This window comes from Acanthochromis polyacanthus, chromosome 15 (genome assembly GCF_021347895.1).
Source record: "Acanthochromis polyacanthus isolate Apoly-LR-REF ecotype Palm Island chromosome 15, KAUST_Apoly_ChrSc, whole genome shotgun sequence".
NCBI classification, from domain to species: Eukaryota; Metazoa; Chordata; class Actinopteri; family Pomacentridae; genus Acanthochromis; species Acanthochromis polyacanthus.
The window spans coordinates 17918260-17938554 of NC_067127.1; the positions used below are offsets into that span (position 1 = coordinate 17918260).

The window sequence follows — 20295 nt, forward strand, 5'->3', positions numbered from 1 at the left end:
TCAGACTGAATACCAACTGCTCTCTGGTTCTAGGCGCTCCGTATTGGACCTCATCTGCCAAGATGGAGAAGAAGCTGCATGCGGTGCCAGCTGCCAACACAGTCAAGTTCCGCTGTGCTGCAGGAGGCAACCCCCGGCCCAAGCTGCGCTGGCTTAAAAACAGCAGGCCTTTCCGCCAAGAGGACCGCATGGGAGGGTATAAGGTAGGATAAACAGTAATACATCATAGTTTTTATTGCAGATGTCATTCCTACTGCCTTCTCTTGCTTTTCTTTCTGTGCTACAGTGTTTCTGTCTGTTTCCAAAATGCATTTCCAAGGGGGATGCAGAGCCTCCTCCTTCCAATCATCCTCTTTCTGTCCTTTCACCCCTTTTCCACCCTTCGCTGGAGAGACGGGAGGAGAGTAGGCAGAGGAAACGAGCGCAGGGTTTCTGGTGTGAAATTGGAATTGCTCATCCGTGCACCTCTTCTCACCAGGATACTTTGCAGAGCCTCTCACTGTAACTTGAAATGGTTCTTTACCCCCAACAATTAGAAACGTAAGCCTGGAATTTAAGGGTTAAATGCCCCCAGACAGTAACGTATAGAGAGAGTAGGTATTGTCAGGGTTGAAATGAGTTCAGAATGTTGAGGTAACTCAATCAGGGAGAACAGGTCCCACTGGATCTGGTTGGAGTTGAAGTATGGAATTCCAGTATGTGAGCCTATTGTCAAGAAGTGTGATTTACAAACAGTATTGCTGAGCTGTTTAATGTTCAGAGGTGATGCAGTGTTCAGGTTAATATCTCTGTTTATACATTCTGCATAAAGAAAACCAAACTTGCTGATCATCACTTTAATTCCCGCCAGTTGTAGCCTTTAATGCGTATGACATTCCAGCATGATTCCAAATAAAGAGCTTTGCTTAGATTGTGAAAATGCCTCCCGTCTTAGCCCTGTTTTGGGAAATAAACATACCGAGCTGATTTATATGCACTGAAAATACCCAATTCTACATGTCATGGGAAAATCAAACTAGTGCGGTTGAGTTTTATTTCCTCTTTGAATGAAAAAAGGCTGAAAACAGTTACAACTAATGTAAATTCCTGTCCTGTGACAGAGTCTACATGGATTATAGTTTAGCTGTTTTCCTTCTCTTTGTGTCTCCAAACAAGCAGCCTTTACTGTATATGCTGGAGCCATACTGATAGAGTGGAGCAAGAGTTTAAACAGACAGTTATGAAATTAATTTATGAATAGAGCCAGTGATGCTGAACGAGTCCGAGGCTCCTGGTTAATGACTGATGGTTTATGAGGAAACGCATCTCCCTGCCAGGAAAGTTTAGGAGCAGCTTATGTTGATGTAGCTGCTAATGTCGCTTCCCTTTTGGCTTTCAGCAGGCTCATTACAGCTTAGACAAAAAACAGCCACGACGTGACGAAAACGATACAGTCGGGCTGTCACATACACTGCAGGCAGTTCATTTCTCTCTTATTGTCAACAAACGTCAGACAAAAGCTGTACCTGAGCCCAGCCCTGTGGTATAATCTCTCCATTGTGTGAAATGTAGGCCTGTACAAGCAGCAGCTTCTGTTCGCCTTCAGTCTGCAGAAGGAAACGCTATTGTTAGCTCACACCTGTGGATTCCACACATACGTGAAACTATAATTCAATAATTGTGAATAGCTGCGTACCCTACAAGGGTGGCGTTTGTTACATAAAATGACTGACGGAAGAATTAGAAGATTACATAGAAGAACGAAGGACTGTATTAGGTGTATTTGCAACTTTATCCAATTGCTTTTTGTACTTTTCTCCTTCTCAGGACTCTGGAAAGAACTAATAATGTTAAAGAAATTGGGATATTTTTTCCCATCGGTGGATGTAATCTGCAGGGAAAAAAGAAACTATTCTCATTTCGGAGAATCATTCTGGTGGAATCAACCTGTCATCAGCTTCAGTATTGTCGTCTTGCTCGTCTCTGACGCTTCCAACCAAATCCCCTCTGCCATTTTCCTTTCTCATCCTTGTCATTTAGCACTAGCTCTTCATGCCTGTTAATGCCAACTTAATGGCTACATATTTGTTGGTGTGTATTTCTGTCCCCAGGTGCGCAGCCAGCACTGGACCCTGATCATGGAGAGCGTGGTGCCATCAGACAAGGGCAACTACACCTGTTTGGTGGAGAACGAGTTTGGATCCATCAACCATACCTACACCCTGGACGTTGTGGGTAAGTACTACGCACCGTACACCTGTGTGAGGCTAACAAAGGGGTGTGAGTGAAGAGATGGAGGGAGGGGAGGCCAGCGGAAGGAGTTCCCACAGTGAGAATAGTGTCCTGCTTGATTGCCCAGGTGCACTGTGGATGCAGGTGGAGGTCAAGGAGCGCTGCCAAGTGTGTGGAAGCTTAAGAGGAATATGTCAGCAGTTTTAATGTAGTTCTCATTCATGTGTAGTACAGTAGTTCTTTATTGTGAAATACTGCTTCATGTATTTGATCAAATAATCATAAGCATGAGTTTCACATGAGGTTGTGGCAGTTTTCATGTCACAGTTTTGATTTTCTTTGTACATCATGCTCACCTCCTCCCATCTAAATTCCTGGCAGGTGGAAACAGATGTTCAGTGTCCATTTGAAGGATCATCTCACCCAAATCACAAAAATACCACTAGTATTAAATAAACCTTAGCTCAGAAAACAATAAAATCTGTAAATTAAGTTTTAAAAAACTACCTGTATGGCTTAGTGTCAAGACCAAGACTAGACCAAGTATACAAATATGTTTTTTGTTTGTTTCTGTTTTGGTTTAACTGAACGCTTAAGTCTAGCTCAGGTATGATGAGGACTATCGTTTAGTGAGGACACTGAGTGCTGGTCTCAGCACTATCACAGTGAGTTCAGGCCCAACTCAGTCAACCCCTCTTTTCTGACCTTTGGAGCACAGAAAGCAAAGAGTGTTTTTCCGCTCCATTTGCAGAATCGATTGACAGCGGGGACAACAAGGGGAGTGAGATCAAGATAGTAGATCAATGCTAGCATGTGTGTGTGTTTGTGCACCGACTTTGCTCTTACATTGATGTGGACCCGCTCTCTTTTGGCCTCGCTCGAACTGCTCTGTGAGCAATTGGTCCACATCAAAGTTTATCTGACACAGTTATTCTTCTAAAGCTTGATCAATAGAGCACAGATAACCAGGGGAGACATGAAGCTCGAGCAGCCTGAGTAACAGAAAGACAGTTAGAGGCTACTGGCCATCCATGCGTTTGTATTTTATGTGTACAGAATTATGATGCAAAATTTATCCAGCACTAGTTCGTGAGCAGCCCTACTGTAATTCCACACTTTCACTGTTTTGATTAGCATCTCCACGGCAATAAGGGGTATTATTTTAACATTATATTAGATGAATGTTAAATACCTGAAGGTTTAGTGAATGTATAGGCAATGCACACAAACGCATGAAGGTCCACACATGCTCCCCAACTCCGGCCTCCTGCTCTGCCTCCCTCTGGAGTTTGCTACAGCTCTCCTTCAGACTGCATATTTCTGTTTTTGTTCTGTTTTATTGCAGAGCAGTAAACCCCCTCCACGTCTGGCTCCGCCGCCACTGCCCCCCTGCAATCTCTTGCTTCATTTTGCTCCATTATAGTGGGGTGGACAGAGGGTGGGAGAGGAGGAGAAATAGAAAAGGAGGGGAAACAGAGACAGAAAAGACTGTTCTTATCAGTCTTTTTTTTTTTTTTTTTTTACCCAAATGACCTACAGGATCAGCTATTAAAACCAAAAGGAGCCAGCCCTTTCTGGTTCAAACTGGCCTCTGGAGAAAGAGGCCGCAGTTGGACATCTACAAGCAGAGGCACATGGCGAGTGGACAAATGAGGAGTTAAAACAGATCCCGGCTTTTTCAATAAGAACCGTGGCACCCGGCGGCTGCGCGGCACTTTGTGGGTAACCCCATGCCATCCTGTGCCGTGCTGCGCTCTTCCTCCTCCTCTGCCCCTCCCTGACCCTCAGGTCCCTTGTGTGCCAAGCCGGCAGGTTACCCAGAGTTCACTGGTCTTGCATGGGACACCATGGAATTACCCCTGGTGTGTCTCCTCACGTTCCTTTCTGCCTCTATCCCACCACTGCTGCCATCAAATTACTTCACTAATGACTTAATTGATAAATGGATTCAGTTTTGAAACGGGCCACTCAATATCGGTCCCAAAAAACAGAAGAAAGCGCTGCAGGCTCTCCTCTTTCACTTGTTTTGATACATGGAAACCATAACTAGGACCTGTTTTTTTCCTATTTTGTTCTGCAGACAGAGAGGACAACTTGGCTTAGCTTTTTTGAATCCTTCTTTTACCACTTCTCTTCTCTTCTTCCTTCACATCTTTCCCTGCTTAAATTCTTGAGTGCGTTCAGTAGGCTGTAAAGAAACTTCTCTCCTCCTGAGCCCACACACATACACATTGTTTTCCATTATTTTAGAGGACATTGCATTGACTTACGTTCATTTCCTGGAGATTTAGCCTAATCCGAACCATAACTACCACTTGCCTAACCTTAAACCAAGTCTTCATACAAAACTTCATTATTTACGTTACGGGGACTTCCCAAAAGAGAGACAGATCCCCACAGTGCGACTGAGCAAACAGATTTATGTCCCCATAATATGAGACATGCAGCAGACACACACATCCAAGATATTCCTTTTTCTAATTTAAGAGAGAATTGCTCCACAAACTTTTATTGTTTTGGGGTTTTTTCCATAATGATGATGTGGCCTTTTTTCTCACACTATACACACATTATGTTATTTGGTCTGAGTCGTCCGCTATGCAGCCCGAAATGCTCCAGCTAACATTTGGATCGACCTGTAATGAAGGACGGAATTAATTTCATGCCAGCATGTTTGTCTGCGTTTTTGAAACGGTTTCAAAGTTGACTGCTTTTTTCCTTTTGCTTGCTGTAGTAAATAACATTTGATAGGTCTTACAAAGAGATTCCTGGACGGTGGAGTGCTAGATTTTAGTCGATCTGAAGAGATCGAGAGGGCGACAAGGCTTGTGAAAGATGGAAGAAGAGAAGAAAAAAGGGGGGCAAATAAAAAGAGACAATAAACAAGGCTCGCTGTAGGAATGTGCGGGAAGGAGGAGGGAGACTGGAAGAGAGCCAGGAAGGGTGGGAATCATCTGATCTGACAGATTTCAAAAAAGATGGAGTAGGAAGACAGACAGGCAGACGGACATATGGAAGAAGTCAATGCCTCCTAGTTTCTTCACCGACCATCTGTTGATCCCTTTTCTCTCCCTCACTCACCCTGCTAATTCCCTTTTTTTAGTCCTCCTTAAACCCACCCTCTGACCACCCCCCATGACCCACCCCCAGCCTTATACACACATATACATGAATGAATCCACTGCACCTACCTTAAGGCTTTGTTTTGGAAAGACTCTCCAGTGCTCCAGACTGAGTGATGTCATTTTGTGTGTGTGTGTGTGTGTGAGGTGGCAGCGGGTGGTTGCTGTCAGTGTGGGGGTTGGTGGGCGCCTCGGTGAGGTTGTGAAGGCCGGGTAGTAGTTTGAAAGGGGGCATTGTTCCACAGGTCTCGCTCTGTTTGGATTCGCTGGCCAAATGTTTGCTTGTAGAAGAATGCAGATAGCTGGAGATGTGGGGGTGCTATGGAGGTCTTTCACTTTCCAAGACTGGCACATAGTTTAGCTTAAGCCACTCCTCATGGACAACACACACACACACACACACACACACACACACACACACACACACACACACACACACACACACACACACACACACACACACACACACAACGTTATGGAAGCCCTCCTCCACCTGAGCTGTTTATCTTTTAGAGATAGATGCTGATGCCTCTTTGTTTTGCGTTAAGTCTTTAAAAACTTCTCAGATAAGAAAGAGGCAGCTCAGTCGAGAGTCTACCTGTGTTTAAAGTTCTGCTTTTTCAGTATATCAGATTGACTTTTTGAGGCGCCTCCTGAACCAGCCCCCTAAAACTATCCCTCCCTGTCAACAGAGCGGTCCCCTCACCGGCCTATCCTCCAGGCTGGGCTCCCGGCTAACACCTCCGTACATGTTGGAGATGACGCCCGCTTCGTCTGCAAGGTCTACAGCGATGCCCAGCCTCACATCCAGTGGCTAAAGCATATCACTCAGAATGGCAGCCGCTATGGCCCTGATGGACACCCCTATGTCAGAGTGTTAAAGGTACATTCTTTACTTCTTAGATTCATTACACTCCAACCCTTCCCTTTTTTCCCCCTTGTTTCCACATTTTGTCAGTGATTGCAGGTATTTAAGCTGAATTTCAAGTCATTTTAGGAACTAATTATATTCCCTCCCTCATGACTTGATAGGTTCTTGGTGGTGCTTCCTACTCTGTCCTCTCCTGCAGATCCATAGTCATGTTCTGTCTGATTACTCATTTGTGTGATGCTCACGTCTGAAGTATGTGTATGTGTGGATTGCAGCGTTCAGGCATTAACAGCTCAGACGTGGAGATGCTCACCCTCAACAACGTGACAGAGGAGGATGCTGGAGAGTATATCTGTAAAGTCTCCAATTATATAGGCGAGGCCAGCCAGTCGGGCTGGCTCACTGTCATCCCAGGTAACCCTTGAGACCCGACCTGACCCACCTACCCTCCCTCCCTACCAGTGGGGTTTCCCCGGGCTCTGTTCCTGACCTGCTGTGCTGTGGTGGTCCTGCTGGTGGTCTCTTGGTGGTCCTTGGGTTCACAGACCTTCTCTCCCCTTCAATGTTACACCCTTGTGTTTCAGCTTCGCCCTCCACTGCCGAGGCCGGTGCCGCCACGGAAGCACTGGTTGGGCCTGCACACCGAGAGCCTGTCACAGCTTGCATCTCTCCTTTTCTTGTCTTACATTTTTCTTCCACCTCTGTCTGTCTTGCAAGCTGTGTCGAGATGGTGTGTGGTGTTGCAGTGCTCTCCATGCTCTCTGTGTTTGTTTGTGCATGTATCCAGTTCAATGTGTGCTTCTATTAGCAGGCTCTGTGGGTGATGGGAACCTGTTTGGTTCTTATTTTTGGTGTACTGGTTCTACTTTCTTGTGTTTTGGTGGCGTATTGGGATCTATCTGTGTATCCTCCTCCTCCTTACTCCTGAAAACATCCTTTTCCCCCAGATGGGACCTCAACGATGGACGCCATCCAGCTCCTCTAATTTCTCTCTTGGTGTTGTGGGTCTCATTTTTTTCTCTTTCTCCCTCTCCCTGTCCTCCCCCATCCTTTTCTCTGTGGTTTGTCCTCTCTCATTTCTGCTCTTGTCTTCAACCCTGGCTTTCTACCTTTACACTGTCCCCTTTTTCCTCTTCCTCTTCTCCTCTCCCAGACCGCAGGTGTAAACACCACAGATAAGGAGATAGAAGTTCTCTACTTGCCCAATGTAACATTTGAAGATGCTGGGGAGTATACGTGCTTGGCGGGTAATTCTATTGGGATCTCCTATCACACTGCTTGGTTGACGGTGCTTCCAGGTATACACACTCGGATACTTTCCTCTCTTTTCCTTTTTCCGTTTTTCATTCTTGTCTAAAACGGTTGGACTGTGTCACTTCTATGACCTCAGTGGAAGGCAAATCCTCCCTGCGGACTCCAATTCGCGCAGCTCAAATATTAGATTACTTCCACGAGCCAACACAGTCAACATCCAACACAATGTAATGCAAGAGCAGGGAGCACATATTCTATATTATTATCGGGATTGGTGAGCTGTTGAGAGCTCAGTGCAGATAATGGTGCTGTTTGCCAGTGACTTATTATAACTCTGAGACAGAACGGGGGCTCCCAGAGCAGCTCGAGTGTCTCTGGACTCCAAAAGCTGGGGAGGATTTGTGTTCCTTTAGTTCCACTCTCTAGCTCTGAGTCTGCATGTCAAAGAAATCTGTTTAAATATTTCTCTTTTTTGCCTCAAAATCTTCTCCAACCTCTTTCTGGCTCTGATAATTGGCCTCTTTTAAGATTCTTATTTCTCCTCGAAATAAAGGTCGAAAGGTAAAGCTCAACACTCGCTTCACGTTGGCTTAACTTTCTCAATTATCGGGGCCACACCTCTCCACTTCTACACAGCCACTGACTCATGCATGTGAATGTTTGTCCAATTGTGCGTGTCCTCATTTATCAACTTGTTTTGCCCTATTTTTGTCCGTTGCTGTAAGTGTGGCCTGTAATTACGCATACCAAAGGATAGAATACATAAAACTTAGTGTCAGTGTCTGCACAAGTTCATTCCAGGCTAAATAGGCAATCATTTCTGCTCAAGTTGGAGCCACAAGCACATAGGGCATTAAATGAAACTGATGGAAGTAGCTGACTGTCTGCAGCCGCTATCAAACCAACCTTAAAGCTGTAACAAGATCACAGTTGTGTTCTGCCTGTAAACAATACAAATAATAATCACAGACAAGCCCTTTCCTCTGGGAGTAATATGGAATATTTATTGCCCCCGATGTGTTCTATCTGCCCTGCTGGTGCCTTCGAGACTGTGTGTGTGCACGCTGTGGTTTTTGAACCAGCAGATACAAGGCAGACAGGAGAAAGGTTCCTACATGTAACTTCACCTCCAGCTGGCTGATGGGCTGTTTGGTTGGCTGTGCTGCACAAGAGTCTTGTTTGTGGTCTGGAGGGCTATGCATTATGGAACAGTCCGTTTCTATAGCACACACACACACACACACACACACACACACACACACACACACACACACACACACACACACACACACACACACAAACTCAACCCATTTCCTCGACAGGAAGTTTAGGCCATATACAAGCATGAAGGACACCGCTCTCCCTTGTTTGCAATCTGAAGTGAAGCGCGTATTGTTCCGTCGTCCGTGGGTGTGTGTTTGTGCTTGTGCTCGCGTGTCTCCAACATTAGCACAGAATGCAGACATATGCAGGCCTGCTTGTGCTGGCTGAGTGAAATCTGTTTAGACTGTTCAGCGCTGCACAGTCCTGTTATATTAACAAAAAAAGCAGACATGCTGGTAACCTGGGAAAGGTGATGATGCTACAGAATAATTTCTGTTTAGCTCGCCTGCTGATGGTGATTATATTTACAAATGAGTCACCGCCAGAGCATCTGTCTCTGTTTGTCTGTCTGATGTCCATGTGTGTCTGTTCAAACGGAGAACTGTGTGTGAGAGAGCGATAGTGAGAGTTTTCCTCTAACTTTCTTGACCTCCGTCTCATTGCCTCCCATTATTTTCCTCAGCCCTCGAGAAATCCCCAGGGCCGATTCCCCCGGACTATGTGGAGATCGCAATATACTGTTCCGGTGTCTTCCTCATCGCCTGCATGGTGGGCATTGTGGTGGTGTGTCGCATGAGGAACACCGCAAAGAAGCCCGACTTTGGTGGCCAACCAGCGGTCCACAAACTCAGCAAGCAGATCCCTCTGCGCCGCCAGGTAACAGAAAGTAGATAAAGAGTTCTAAAGGCATCTAACACCCCTGGAGGAGAAAAACACAAACTGCAGAAATGCTGCAGAAATACAATTGTAGCACACTATAGAATGCATAGGAGTGTGATCTTGAATGATGATAAAAAATATATATAATAAAGGCTGCATGGTTTAACCATTTGTAAAAATAATTATAGGTTTTGTAGACAAAAGAATCAAACACACCTTAGTATAGGAAACTCTATTTTAAGAATCTACCTGCAGCCTCATTTAGGAAGCGTGCTTTTCTGTACAAGTCAGCACTGCTGCCTGAAACTGCAGCCAATTCTTTTTTTCCTGTATGTGAGCCACAGTTTTCCCTCAAGGAAAACCAAAAGGTACATAGAGTGTTGGATTACACTCTCGGGAGAGACTGATTCCTGTGTCAAGGTAAGGTGAGGGTGGAGAGAGGAGAGATGAGCCCCGAGGACTGTGACGGAGCTGAGGAATTAACCACATTCATCAAAATTACTGTTGTTGCTCACTTCTTAATCATCCCTGAAATCTAGTCTCTGGCCTAGAGACAGATATTATCGTGATATTAAAGCATTAAGTGTGGAAATTAAAGACATACTATTCATATTAATGTGTCATATTTGCATTGTTATTAATTTCAATTAAAGTCAATCAGTCAATCACACATACATGCACAGTAACTCCTCTAGTGATGCCTTGGAGCTCTATCTGACCTCTGAACCCAGACCGCGGTGATCAGCCATCTCTCTTTTCCTGTAGGTGTCGGCAGACTCGAGCTCTTCAATGAACTCTAGTACGCCGCTTGTTCGCATCACAACCCGGCGCAGCTCTGCACACGATGAGCCGATTCCTGAGTACGACCTCCCTGAGGATCCACGGTGGGAGTTTGCCAGAGACAGGTGAGAGATGTCGGTTTCTTTTAATGAACTGCTGCCTTGTCCTGTAACATCCACCATCCTCTCTGCCAGTATCACCTGCTCGCTGGTCTTATTTTGGAAGTGAAAGTACATGGCAGAATTTCACATTAGCTTTTTTTAAAAGGATTTTGGGTTGTTTCAGTGAATCATAAAGATGTTTTACAGAGGAAATAGTAATTATGACTTAGTCCTAATTTCATGTCTCACCATTTTGCAAAATGCAAAATACATAATTATGTAAATCTGATTCAGCTCCTGCATAAAGCATAACACAGATGAAAATGCTGATCTGCTCTCCCAAGCCACTTTCATCTGAAAGGGGCTACTCATAATAACACACTCAGGATTCATAGCTTGCATACAGTGCATACTTGACGGTATGCACCACAGCTTTTAGCACTCCACCCTCTGCTCTTGTCCTCAATTCCAATATAACTATCTTTAGCGAACAGGAGGCATTTCAGGAGCCAATGGCACCAACATCACAACATAAAGAGCATCTGTCTGATTGTATCTCAGCTGCTAAATGATCAGATAACAATTTTTGCAGATGAAAAGTGCCGGCGATAATGACTAACTGGTGAATAGTGGTTGTGGTAGCTGAGATAAAGACCACTGATTCATCTGTTTGTGCTGTAGTAAAATGACCTGAACTTGGCACCCTGCCCTCTGCCTCATCATTACAACTGCAGCTACGTCACACTCTCACTCATCCGTAGTCACACACACACACACACATGCTTCTGTTGGTATGGACTGAAGCTGTGCTAATTAGTGGTTATTGCTCGCAGCTTTCATCTGCATGTTTGGTCTAGGAGTGTTTGCTCTGTTTCATACCAGAGGAATTAACACCGCTGAGGTTTCGGTTAGTCACACTTGCAGTGGCCAGTGATAAGCTTAAGGGTTGATTTAATAGGACGGCAAAGGTTACAGTATTTTAATACCCAACTGAGGCCTTGGGTTTTGAAAGAAAAGGGAAAATCCCAAACTCTACACATGAATGTCTGTCTTTTGTTAAAAGTGGCTGTAAAAGGAGCTTGGATCATAAATTTTGCCATCAGTGAAAAAACATTTCTGATGTAATGCTAGACTCTCTGTGTGCATGCCGAATGGCATTCTAGTGAGAAGTTTTGATTTTAATTGATGAACGAACCAAAGGGGGATGTTTTGTCTGGCCTGAATCAATCTCTGTGTGCCTCTCTGTTTGGGTCTTTATTCCTCGCCTGTCATCCCAGCGCCTGAGGGATCATGTTGGGCCCACAGAACGCTAAGGAATGCTAACGTTTGCGGTTTGCGTGGAGGAAAAATAACATCGATTATGTGTGGCTGGATGGACAGAATGGTTGCCATTGAGCATGGAGAGTGTGTGTGGACAGATAGGGGATTGTGTTACTACGGCAGGGCGCCGGCCTCGGGCTGTCAGCATTGCATTGCGTAGTGTGAGTGTTTACATAGCCGAGACACTGGGCCTTAGGGGTGAGGCCAACACCTGTCAATCAAATGGAAAAGTAGGAATCAGATGGGTGTTTTGGCTGTGATGAATAGTGTGTTTGAGTGAAATATCTTCACTATGTCAATGCTAAATCAGTGTTTGAACACCAGCTATCGTGACAAGACTTACAGTAAAATAAGACTTAGATTTCCATCTGGTGCTGCAGTCAGGCCCACCTCTAGAGCAACACAAAGCCAGAATTCCATCCTTCACAGGCTAATGTGTCGGGGCGAAGGTAAGCCCTGTGTAATGACTTGTAAAGAGTGTATATTGAAACATGCCAAGACAGGGTAAACAGTTTAGAAATGAGTGCCTCTCCCTGGCTTTATCAGGTGATTATCGTTGCCATGTCTGCCTTCCTACCTACTGCCCTGGCACAGGCTGCAGTCACCGCGCCAATAAAGCACTCACACAGACACAATCTGATTGAAACAGAGAGAGCGATCTAGTAAAAAAACAGCTAGAATGAGGTTGAGAAACTGGCCTGGTGCCTGGTTTCATTAACTCCCTCGATCTCACACTCTATTTAACCTCTTTTTTCCTGTGCTGGGGGTGAATCGATGCAGCAGTCAGATCAGATTGAGGTGTTTTAGTTTGTGTTTCAGCCACTAATCAGCTTCATGTCTCTTTTTCTTGTCTCCCACTCTGTGTTGGCTGTAGGTTGACCCTGGGCAAACCTCTGGGTGAAGGCTGCTTTGGCCAAGTTGTAATGGCAGAGGCCCTGGGCATCGATAAGGACAAACCCAAGGAGGCTGTCACTGTTGCAGTCAAGATGCTGAAAGGTAAGCAAGTCTCCTGCTGCTGCACAATCACAGTGAGGTTGTATTGTCAAATGTCTGACTTGTGCTTATAATCAGACCGCTGGGATAAGATGTACACTGCTTCATTGTATCTTCTGGGCAAGCTGAGAACATTTTAAAGGTGATTTATGCTCCAGTGAGGGTTCAGCAAAGGTGCAAGGTGGAGCCTGGGGCTGTCGTTATTATTCGTTATTGGTGGTTGCTGAGTGACGGCTAGAGGGAGGCGGGTTGGGTAGGTAAGGGTTAGGGGCGGTCACATACCTGACCCCAGAGCAGCAGCTGGCTAGAGCTCAGTCAGCACCTACACAAAGAGGCAAGTCACGCTAGCTGTGATTAATGAAAGCAGCAGAGGAGGGAGCACTGGGTTGGTTTGGGGTTGCGGGGTACGGTTAGATCAGGTACAGCAGCAGGCTCTGGGAGCTACCTTGACAATGGAAAGCTGCTCTTTAGAATGACTCCAGATACGGTAATGGTGCGGAGGAATGCAGGCAATGCCATTCTGGCTATCTGGATACCTCTACAGGCTCAATCAGTTCCATGACAAAAGGAGCCTGTGCAGAAGATAATGAATCCTGATTGAACATCTTTAATTCCTTCTCCTCCCTCCCTCCGGCACTGAAAGGACGCCTCTGTAGTCTGTGTGAGGAGATTCCCCCGCTGCTGTAACTTTAGCCTGCATTGACTGTCAGCCGCACTTAATCAGAAGTACCTACAAAACAAGGTGTTGTCTGACAGGGCGGCTCTACAGTCCTGAGTCACAGGGTTAAAGGGAAGACAGGACTGGGGTGTGTTTGTTTTGCTGACCTTTTCCTGACAATGTGCAATGTAATTTCTTCTGCTGTCAGATGACGCCACTGAGAAAGACCTGTCTGACCTGGTGTCAGAGATGGAAATGATGAAGATGATCGGCAAACATAAGAACATCATTAACCTCTTGGGGGCCTGTACACAAGATGGTGAGTTTATAAAGTGCCAACTTATAAAAGGAATCAGAAGACAATTATTTTTTTTCTGAAAAGCAGTGCACCATGAGGATTGTATCATTTGTAGGTTTAGCATTCAGCATCAGACGGTGCTTTTTAGATGCTCTAGAGGCAGCTCGATCCACGTTTTTAACTTTATGTATAATATGCTCAAGGTTGCTGCATGTTTCAACAAATTCATAAAATGTGTCATCAGACCACATCAGAGAAACAGTATAAGACAAGATGTTAGAAGCCATTTGAATGTCACATGGAAAGGTTGGATTGTAATTGAATGTGAAGAGTTGAGCATTCTGAGAAAGCTTCTTTTATCCTCAAAGGCAAAGATCTAAGATCAGAGAAATCATGTTTGTGCAATAAAAAGAAAATAAATAATTGGCATTCGACTTGAAATTATGCCTTTTTAAAACACAAACACACCTGCTTTGCTCTGCAGGAAATGGCTTTTGACTGTTTGCTCGGTGTTCTTTATCCAGACTTTCTCAAATGTGTTTTAACGGTCATTTTCTTGTAGCAAGCAGTCGGTTGAATTTTTTTTTCTTTCAGATTTTCTTTATTCCATGGAAGAAAATCACAAATTCTGTTCAGTGTCTCTTTCTGCCAGAGTGAGTGATTTGGATCTTGTTTCTGTTCAGGTCCCCTCTATGTGATAGTAGAGTACGCCTCCAAAGGCAACCTTCGGGAGTACCTCAGAGCCCGCCGGCCACCCGGCATGGAATACTCCTATGACATCGCCCGTGTCTCAGACGAACAGCTCACTTTTAAAGATCTGGTCTCTTGCACTTATCAGGTGGCACGGGGCATGGAGTACCTAGCATCACAGAAGGTAAGAAGAGGACAAACACCAACACGTACAAAATGTCCAGTTCTCACATCTACCTCCCACTCGCTGGTTGCCGGAGACAGGCCTCTGTGCCAGTACACAGAGAGTTTGATGTATCCAGAAGGGTTTTACGTAGGCAGCTTGTTTGTGCGTCACTGTGGGAATATTGTCTCCTAAAAACACTACTCTGACCCCCTGCCCAATCCCCACATTGTCTCGCAATCCATGACAAAAGCCCCTCTGTGCAGAAGAATTGTGAAGTTTTCACAATGGGGGTACAGCCATGTTGGCCAAATGCAGCCTCACGCTCCCTCTCACTGTTGGAATGTGACAGAGCTCACTGTCTCACACACGCTAGAGAACATACATACGTACATGCTCACACATGCGCGCTGATGCACAGACACGACTCCGACCATGTATGTTGCAAACTATGTGAGGAATCTTTACTTATCCAGGCATGTTGGTGTTGGTGTAGTCACTGTGGCGTCATGCTATTGAGCGGAGTGCTACCTCTGTGCAGGAGATTTCTGGATGATTACAAGCACCGCAAACATTTTAACACCATTCCAAATTAAGTGCGCACCTGTTCCAGAGTTGATTTATATATGGAATGAGGTCTTATTGTTCTCTTCCCTTTACTTTTTCCACTCCCCCTCCTTCCTTTATTCTCACTCTCTCCATCCCAGTGTATACACAGAGACCTGGCAGCCAGGAACGTCCTGGTCACAGAGAGCAACGTCATGAAGATTGCTGACTTCGGGCTGGCCAGGGACGTCCACAACATCGACTACTATAAAAAGACAACCAATGTAAGTCCTCAGCCTGCACGCTGCACATTGAGGGATGAGCACATTTAGGCCCAGTGTGAGATTAGTCCACTCTTCTCTTGCTTCTCTCTAATTCCTTCCTTTCCCCTCGTCGTTCTTTCTCACTCCTTTCCTCTGCTGGTGTCTTGGCAGAAGCTGCAGGTTCCCAGGCAGCCTGTGAATGTAGTGCTTCTGGAGACTCTGCCTTGTTTACCCCTCAGTCTCTTGTTCTTTTGGTTTCATCGACACTTATACAATTAGCCCGAAAGAGAGACGGAGTGAGAGGGAGAGGGGAGAGGCTTGAACACAATTGAAATCTCGGTAGCGGCCCAGTGGTGTCTTTCTTTCCCACCGCAGAGCAGCACTGCCTGCACATCCTCATTTAATATGCATGATTGCCTTTTCATCGCATGCACAATCATGCTGAGAACTAGCTGACAACAACAACAATATTTGATGCTGTTGGTGGTAATGATGATTAGGACAATGACAGCAGTGACTGTGATGATCATTTATATTAAACCAAAATAGACAGAGCCATGCTTGTAGTGCAGTATACAAATACAAGTAAAAGTCCTGCATGGAGAATTCTACTTGAGTATAAGTACTTCTATATTAGCAATTGTAGAGAAGTTAATATTTGGATGGTTTTTTATGTGGTAATGTTCCATCAAGTTTTAAATCTAATTGATATTGAGCTAAAGCTTTAAAAATATATATTTCAAATTGAAAAATCTCTAAGAAAATTGCCATTAGATATTATCCTTAAATCATTAATCTCTACTTCATATACAGTTTTACATGCAAGGACAGCAGATAAACCTGAGGGGTCATCGGTTTTCTCAAGTTTTGATACAAAAATAAGTTTATAATTTATAGCCCTTGTCCTCTAATCTTTCATTATTGGTGAGATATTGGATCATTTGAACATTAATTGAAATGAAACACTGTGAAGAGTTTAGAAGGACAAATTACAGTTTGTTGCAGCGTTAACTTCTCATAGACAGCTGAAATGTGACTCTAGACATCAGAAGCTAAAAAGATTAACAACTACTAGTTTAATCTTTAAAAATGTATTTTACACCCATGTTATATTGCACATTGTTTAAAATCGTCAGCTTAAAAGTAACAGAAGCTGTCAAATAGTGGAATAGAAAGTAAGATATTTACCTCTGAAATGGAATGGAAGTTCAAAGTGGAAATACTGAAGGAAAGTACAAATACCTTAAAAGTGTACTTGAGTAAGTGTACTTAGTTACTTTCCACCACTGTCGGACTCAAAGGAATCAAATCTTTATACAATGATCGAAAACATGCAAGTATGATATATTATGTGTTATGAATTAGCTTATTGTCTGTCAGCAGCTGAAAGAAATATTGTATAAGGACTGACTGAGGTGAACGTCTCCATTTAATAATTCAGCATCTGATGAGATTATTCTTGCCATTAAGCTACCACGCAGATATCGACTGGGGTCGTCTTGTCAGCTATGCTTAGCTTCCCAGCCAGTGTTTTAATAGCACATGGAGATAAACTCTCTCCTTTATCTGTGACCCTGTTTATCAGCTCTATTGCTTTAACAATGTAAATGTTCCTCTGGGAATCCTCCTCCCAGACACTCGCGCCTGTAGTGCCTTATTCCCCAGACTGCTTTCACATATCAGCTTTTCCAGGAGTAATGAGATCTTCCAGCAGTGAATAATTTCAGTCATGCTGATGCAGACAAAACTGTTGCATTTCAGGGCTGGTTTATGGGGAGATTTTTGTTTGACCTCTCACCTTTGTGTCCACAGGGTCGTCTCCCGGTAAAGTGGATGGCTCCAGAGGCACTCTTTGACCGGGTCTACACACACCAGAGTGATGTGTAAGTATATAAACAAAGTGTTTCTCTGCTCTGCAAGCACTAAAAAATAATACGAAATCCATATTACACGCAGCAGTGATACAAATACACCTTTTCATTCGGAAAAATGTGCTATCAGTGATAATTCCTGCAACCTGAAGTCAGATTCAAAAGGTTGTTTTTCAGGACTGTAGAAACAAGGGGTGGGTGTTTTGGTGCAGTGTTGGTGAGTGTTAGGTGGTGGTGGGGGTGGCTATAGGGGGCCAGTGCTGGCCGGTCTGTGGCAAAAGTGAGGATTTCACGCTAGACTTGGAGCCAATGCCGTGTTACTAATCTGACCGGCTTCAAAGGGCCTGGAAGGAGCCCGGAGCCCACCAGCACCACCTCCTCCCTCCGATTCACTCCGTCCGGCTCGGCTCGGAAGTCTCCCCCCTCCTCCTTTTTCAGGCCTCCACACATCTCTGAAGGCAACAATTGCCGCAGCCCTCCAGCGCAGGCGTCATCCTCTCTGCCGCCACCCTCCTTTAACCCCCTGCTATCCACCACCTCCTTCACTCTCCCCGTTCAGCGGCACTCAGAACATGTGGCTCATCGTTTTTTGGAGCACTTCCATGATCAAAATAAACCCATCCCTCTACCCTTCACCCCGGCATTCTTATTTTCATTCATCTGGTATGTGAATTGCTGATCCGTCTCTGTCTCTCTCTTTTTAAGATCAAGAGTACTCATTCTAAAAACAGAACAAAGGGAGAGCGTCCCACTCCTTTTGGTGTTTGAGTCTCATGCGTTCTGACAGCGCTGTTTGAAGTTTCTGCTCCAGACATTGGCGGCAGAATGTGTATGTGGCAATTAGATAAATGCGTTGCATGCTGACCCCTGGGAAAGGAGGTTTTGTAAGTGTGCGTGTTTGAGTCATACACCAGTAGCACACTAAACGTAGTGCTCATCCAGATAAGCACTTGGATAGAGGTTCACTTTTCTGTCCATGCCTTTGTGTACTTGTTTGAGCGCATAAATAATATGTGTACACACACATGATGCCCTTCATGTTCCATAGCGCAGCACTAATCAATAACCTGGGGGAGTACAGGGGGGTGAACTGGAGGCTGTGCAGGCACCACTGTAGTCCTCTATCAACTCGGTGCTAATTAGGATTCATCACCCACTTTTAGTAATTGGCTTTTTCGTGTAGAGTGGAAAAAGGAAGAGAGGTGGAGGTGGAGCGGGGCTTGTGCTCAAACATCACCAGAGGCAGAGCCGATCTATACATGACATCAGATTAAATGAATACATGAATTCCAATGAAACTGGCCCATTGCTGTTTTTGATAAATGGGCCCAAGGGACTCAGCTCAGGGTGGTGTAGGCAGCAGGAGAGAGATTATCCTGTGGCACGGCTTGGGCTGTAGCTCTTAAACCGGAGCCAAGCATCATATTTTTGTCAGATTTGCTTATTTATGTACATGTATTGACTGTTTTTCTGACATTCATATTCATGTTGCTTTCAGTCGATCATCATAAAATTCAGCAACAAAGAACGTGAACCTCAACTGCATGAGCTATGGATGTAACGGATCATGAATGACTTTAGAATTTGAACCTTGTTAAAGAACCCCTTATGTGAAATTTAAGTTTTTACTTTGTTGGCATCTAGATAAGGTGTTTATATATGCCAGAAAACAATCTGGTTGACCTGCAGGGTGGGGTTTTCTGTATCATTATTAAAATTGTAATTACTCTTTAGAATTGGTTTCCAGTTTAAACTCGAACACAACTAATCATGGTGTAGCCAGGAGGAGTTTTACAGTGTTAGAGCAGAGTTCTAGGTGAGATGGTGTAGTCCAACTGCAGCGAACGTGAGTTGCAATAGAGGCAGGGACTTCATAGAGACGCACATTCTGGAGGAAGGAATGGTGTAAAGTTACATCTAAGACATTTCTAAGGCAGGAAGGGATTATATGCATGTAAAAAATTTTAAAAATTTAGTTTTGATGCAGAGATGGGTTAAGTTAATGACCAGAGCAGGATTTTAATATAGTCATTTGCAGATTGGTTGATTTATTTCAAGTATACTTCCTGTATGTAGTTGGCTGCAACACGTAAGGACCCTAGTAAGATGGACTACCAGGTCAGTTAAAGTGACCCTGAGCATGTTGTTGTGTGCGTGTTTATTTGGTAAGTCATGGCTGGTTGCAGGTGGACACGAATCTTTGCAGTCCAGCAGGTTGACAGGCGCTGAGCGATGGTTACAAAGTGACTCAGAAAGGAGAGATGAGTGTGTCAACAAGAGCCGAGATACAACCCAGCGATAGAGGACAGAACAAACCTGGCTGGCTTGTTGTGTAAACAGATGGAAGAACTGATAAATGCCTAGCCTGCCTCTCAATGCATTCTTGCCTAGTTAGACCACTAACATGGGCTGATTGCGTACGCGCACGTTGTGTTTATAAATGCGTCTGTTTAATATAATGCAGCCTTTGTGTGGACATGAATGAAGCACCCTGTTACCGCAACAGTGATTTTATTTGCCCATACAAACATAACAGTGTTAAAATCAGCACTCTGGAATCGCTGATATTTAAGAACCGGACGCTGCAAGGAGGAAGTAGTTAATAATTAATAGTCACCAGCCATCTCTGGACGCCTTTTGTCTTTTCCTTCTCTTTTGTCTGCTGTGGGTGGTCCGGTGTTTGTTTTGGTGTGGTGTGAGTTGACAATGCCAGCCTGTGTGACCAGCCAGCCCGGGCACAAAAGCCAACATTGAGATCAGGGCCAGAGTCACACTGGCAGCGGGTTTGCGCCACAAGTCACTGGACTGTAGAAAGAGGGCATTGACACCACTGCTGTCACACTTTTGTAATTTTCTCTAACCCTTCGCCAAGTGACTCAATGTAAAGAAAGTGTAAAATAAATCCCACTCAAGAGGCCTGATGTTGGTTGTATTAGACTTGGAGCTCCTGGGCACCACTTAATGTCTTTTTCTGTCTTACCAGCTGGTCATTTGGGGTGCTGATGTGGGAGATCTTCACCCTAGGGGGCTCACCCTACCCCGGCATTCCTGTTGAAGAGCTCTTCAAGTTGCTGAAAGAGGGCCATCGCATGGACAAGCCCGGCAACTGCACCAACGAGCTGTAAGTTTGGCTTTTTATCTGCAAAACTGGCGTCTTCTCCACCCAAGCTG

The 20295-nt window shown here is 44.7% G+C and overlaps 1 protein-coding gene across 5 annotated transcripts in view; it reads left to right on the plus strand.

The window, feature by feature from the left end:
* Positions 1–20295, plus strand: part of fgfr2 (fibroblast growth factor receptor 2) — a 40624-nt gene that overhangs the window by 16561 nt on the left and 3768 nt on the right. For 3 of the 5 annotated variants that reach the window (XM_022204434.2, XM_022204440.2, XM_051959769.1), the window contains 12 exons: positions 34–203; positions 2091–2214; positions 6026–6216; positions 7358–7502; positions 9245–9444; positions 10207–10346; positions 12517–12638; positions 13502–13612; positions 14275–14465; positions 15152–15274; positions 17066–17136; positions 20108–20245. In XM_022204434.2, the coding sequence (XP_022060126.1) occupies positions 34–203; positions 2091–2214; positions 6026–6216; positions 7358–7502; positions 9245–9444; positions 10207–10346; positions 12517–12638; positions 13502–13612; positions 14275–14465; positions 15152–15274; positions 17066–17136; positions 20108–20245 (1726 nt within the window). Of the gene's footprint in view, positions 1–33; positions 204–2090; positions 2215–6025; positions 6217–6479; positions 6619–7357; positions 7503–9244; positions 9445–10206; positions 10347–12516; positions 12639–13501; positions 13613–14274; positions 14466–15151; positions 15275–17065; positions 17137–20107; positions 20246–20295 lie in introns of all 5 variants that reach the window. The other 2 variants (XM_022204438.2, XM_022204436.2) reach the window with 2 other exon arrangements.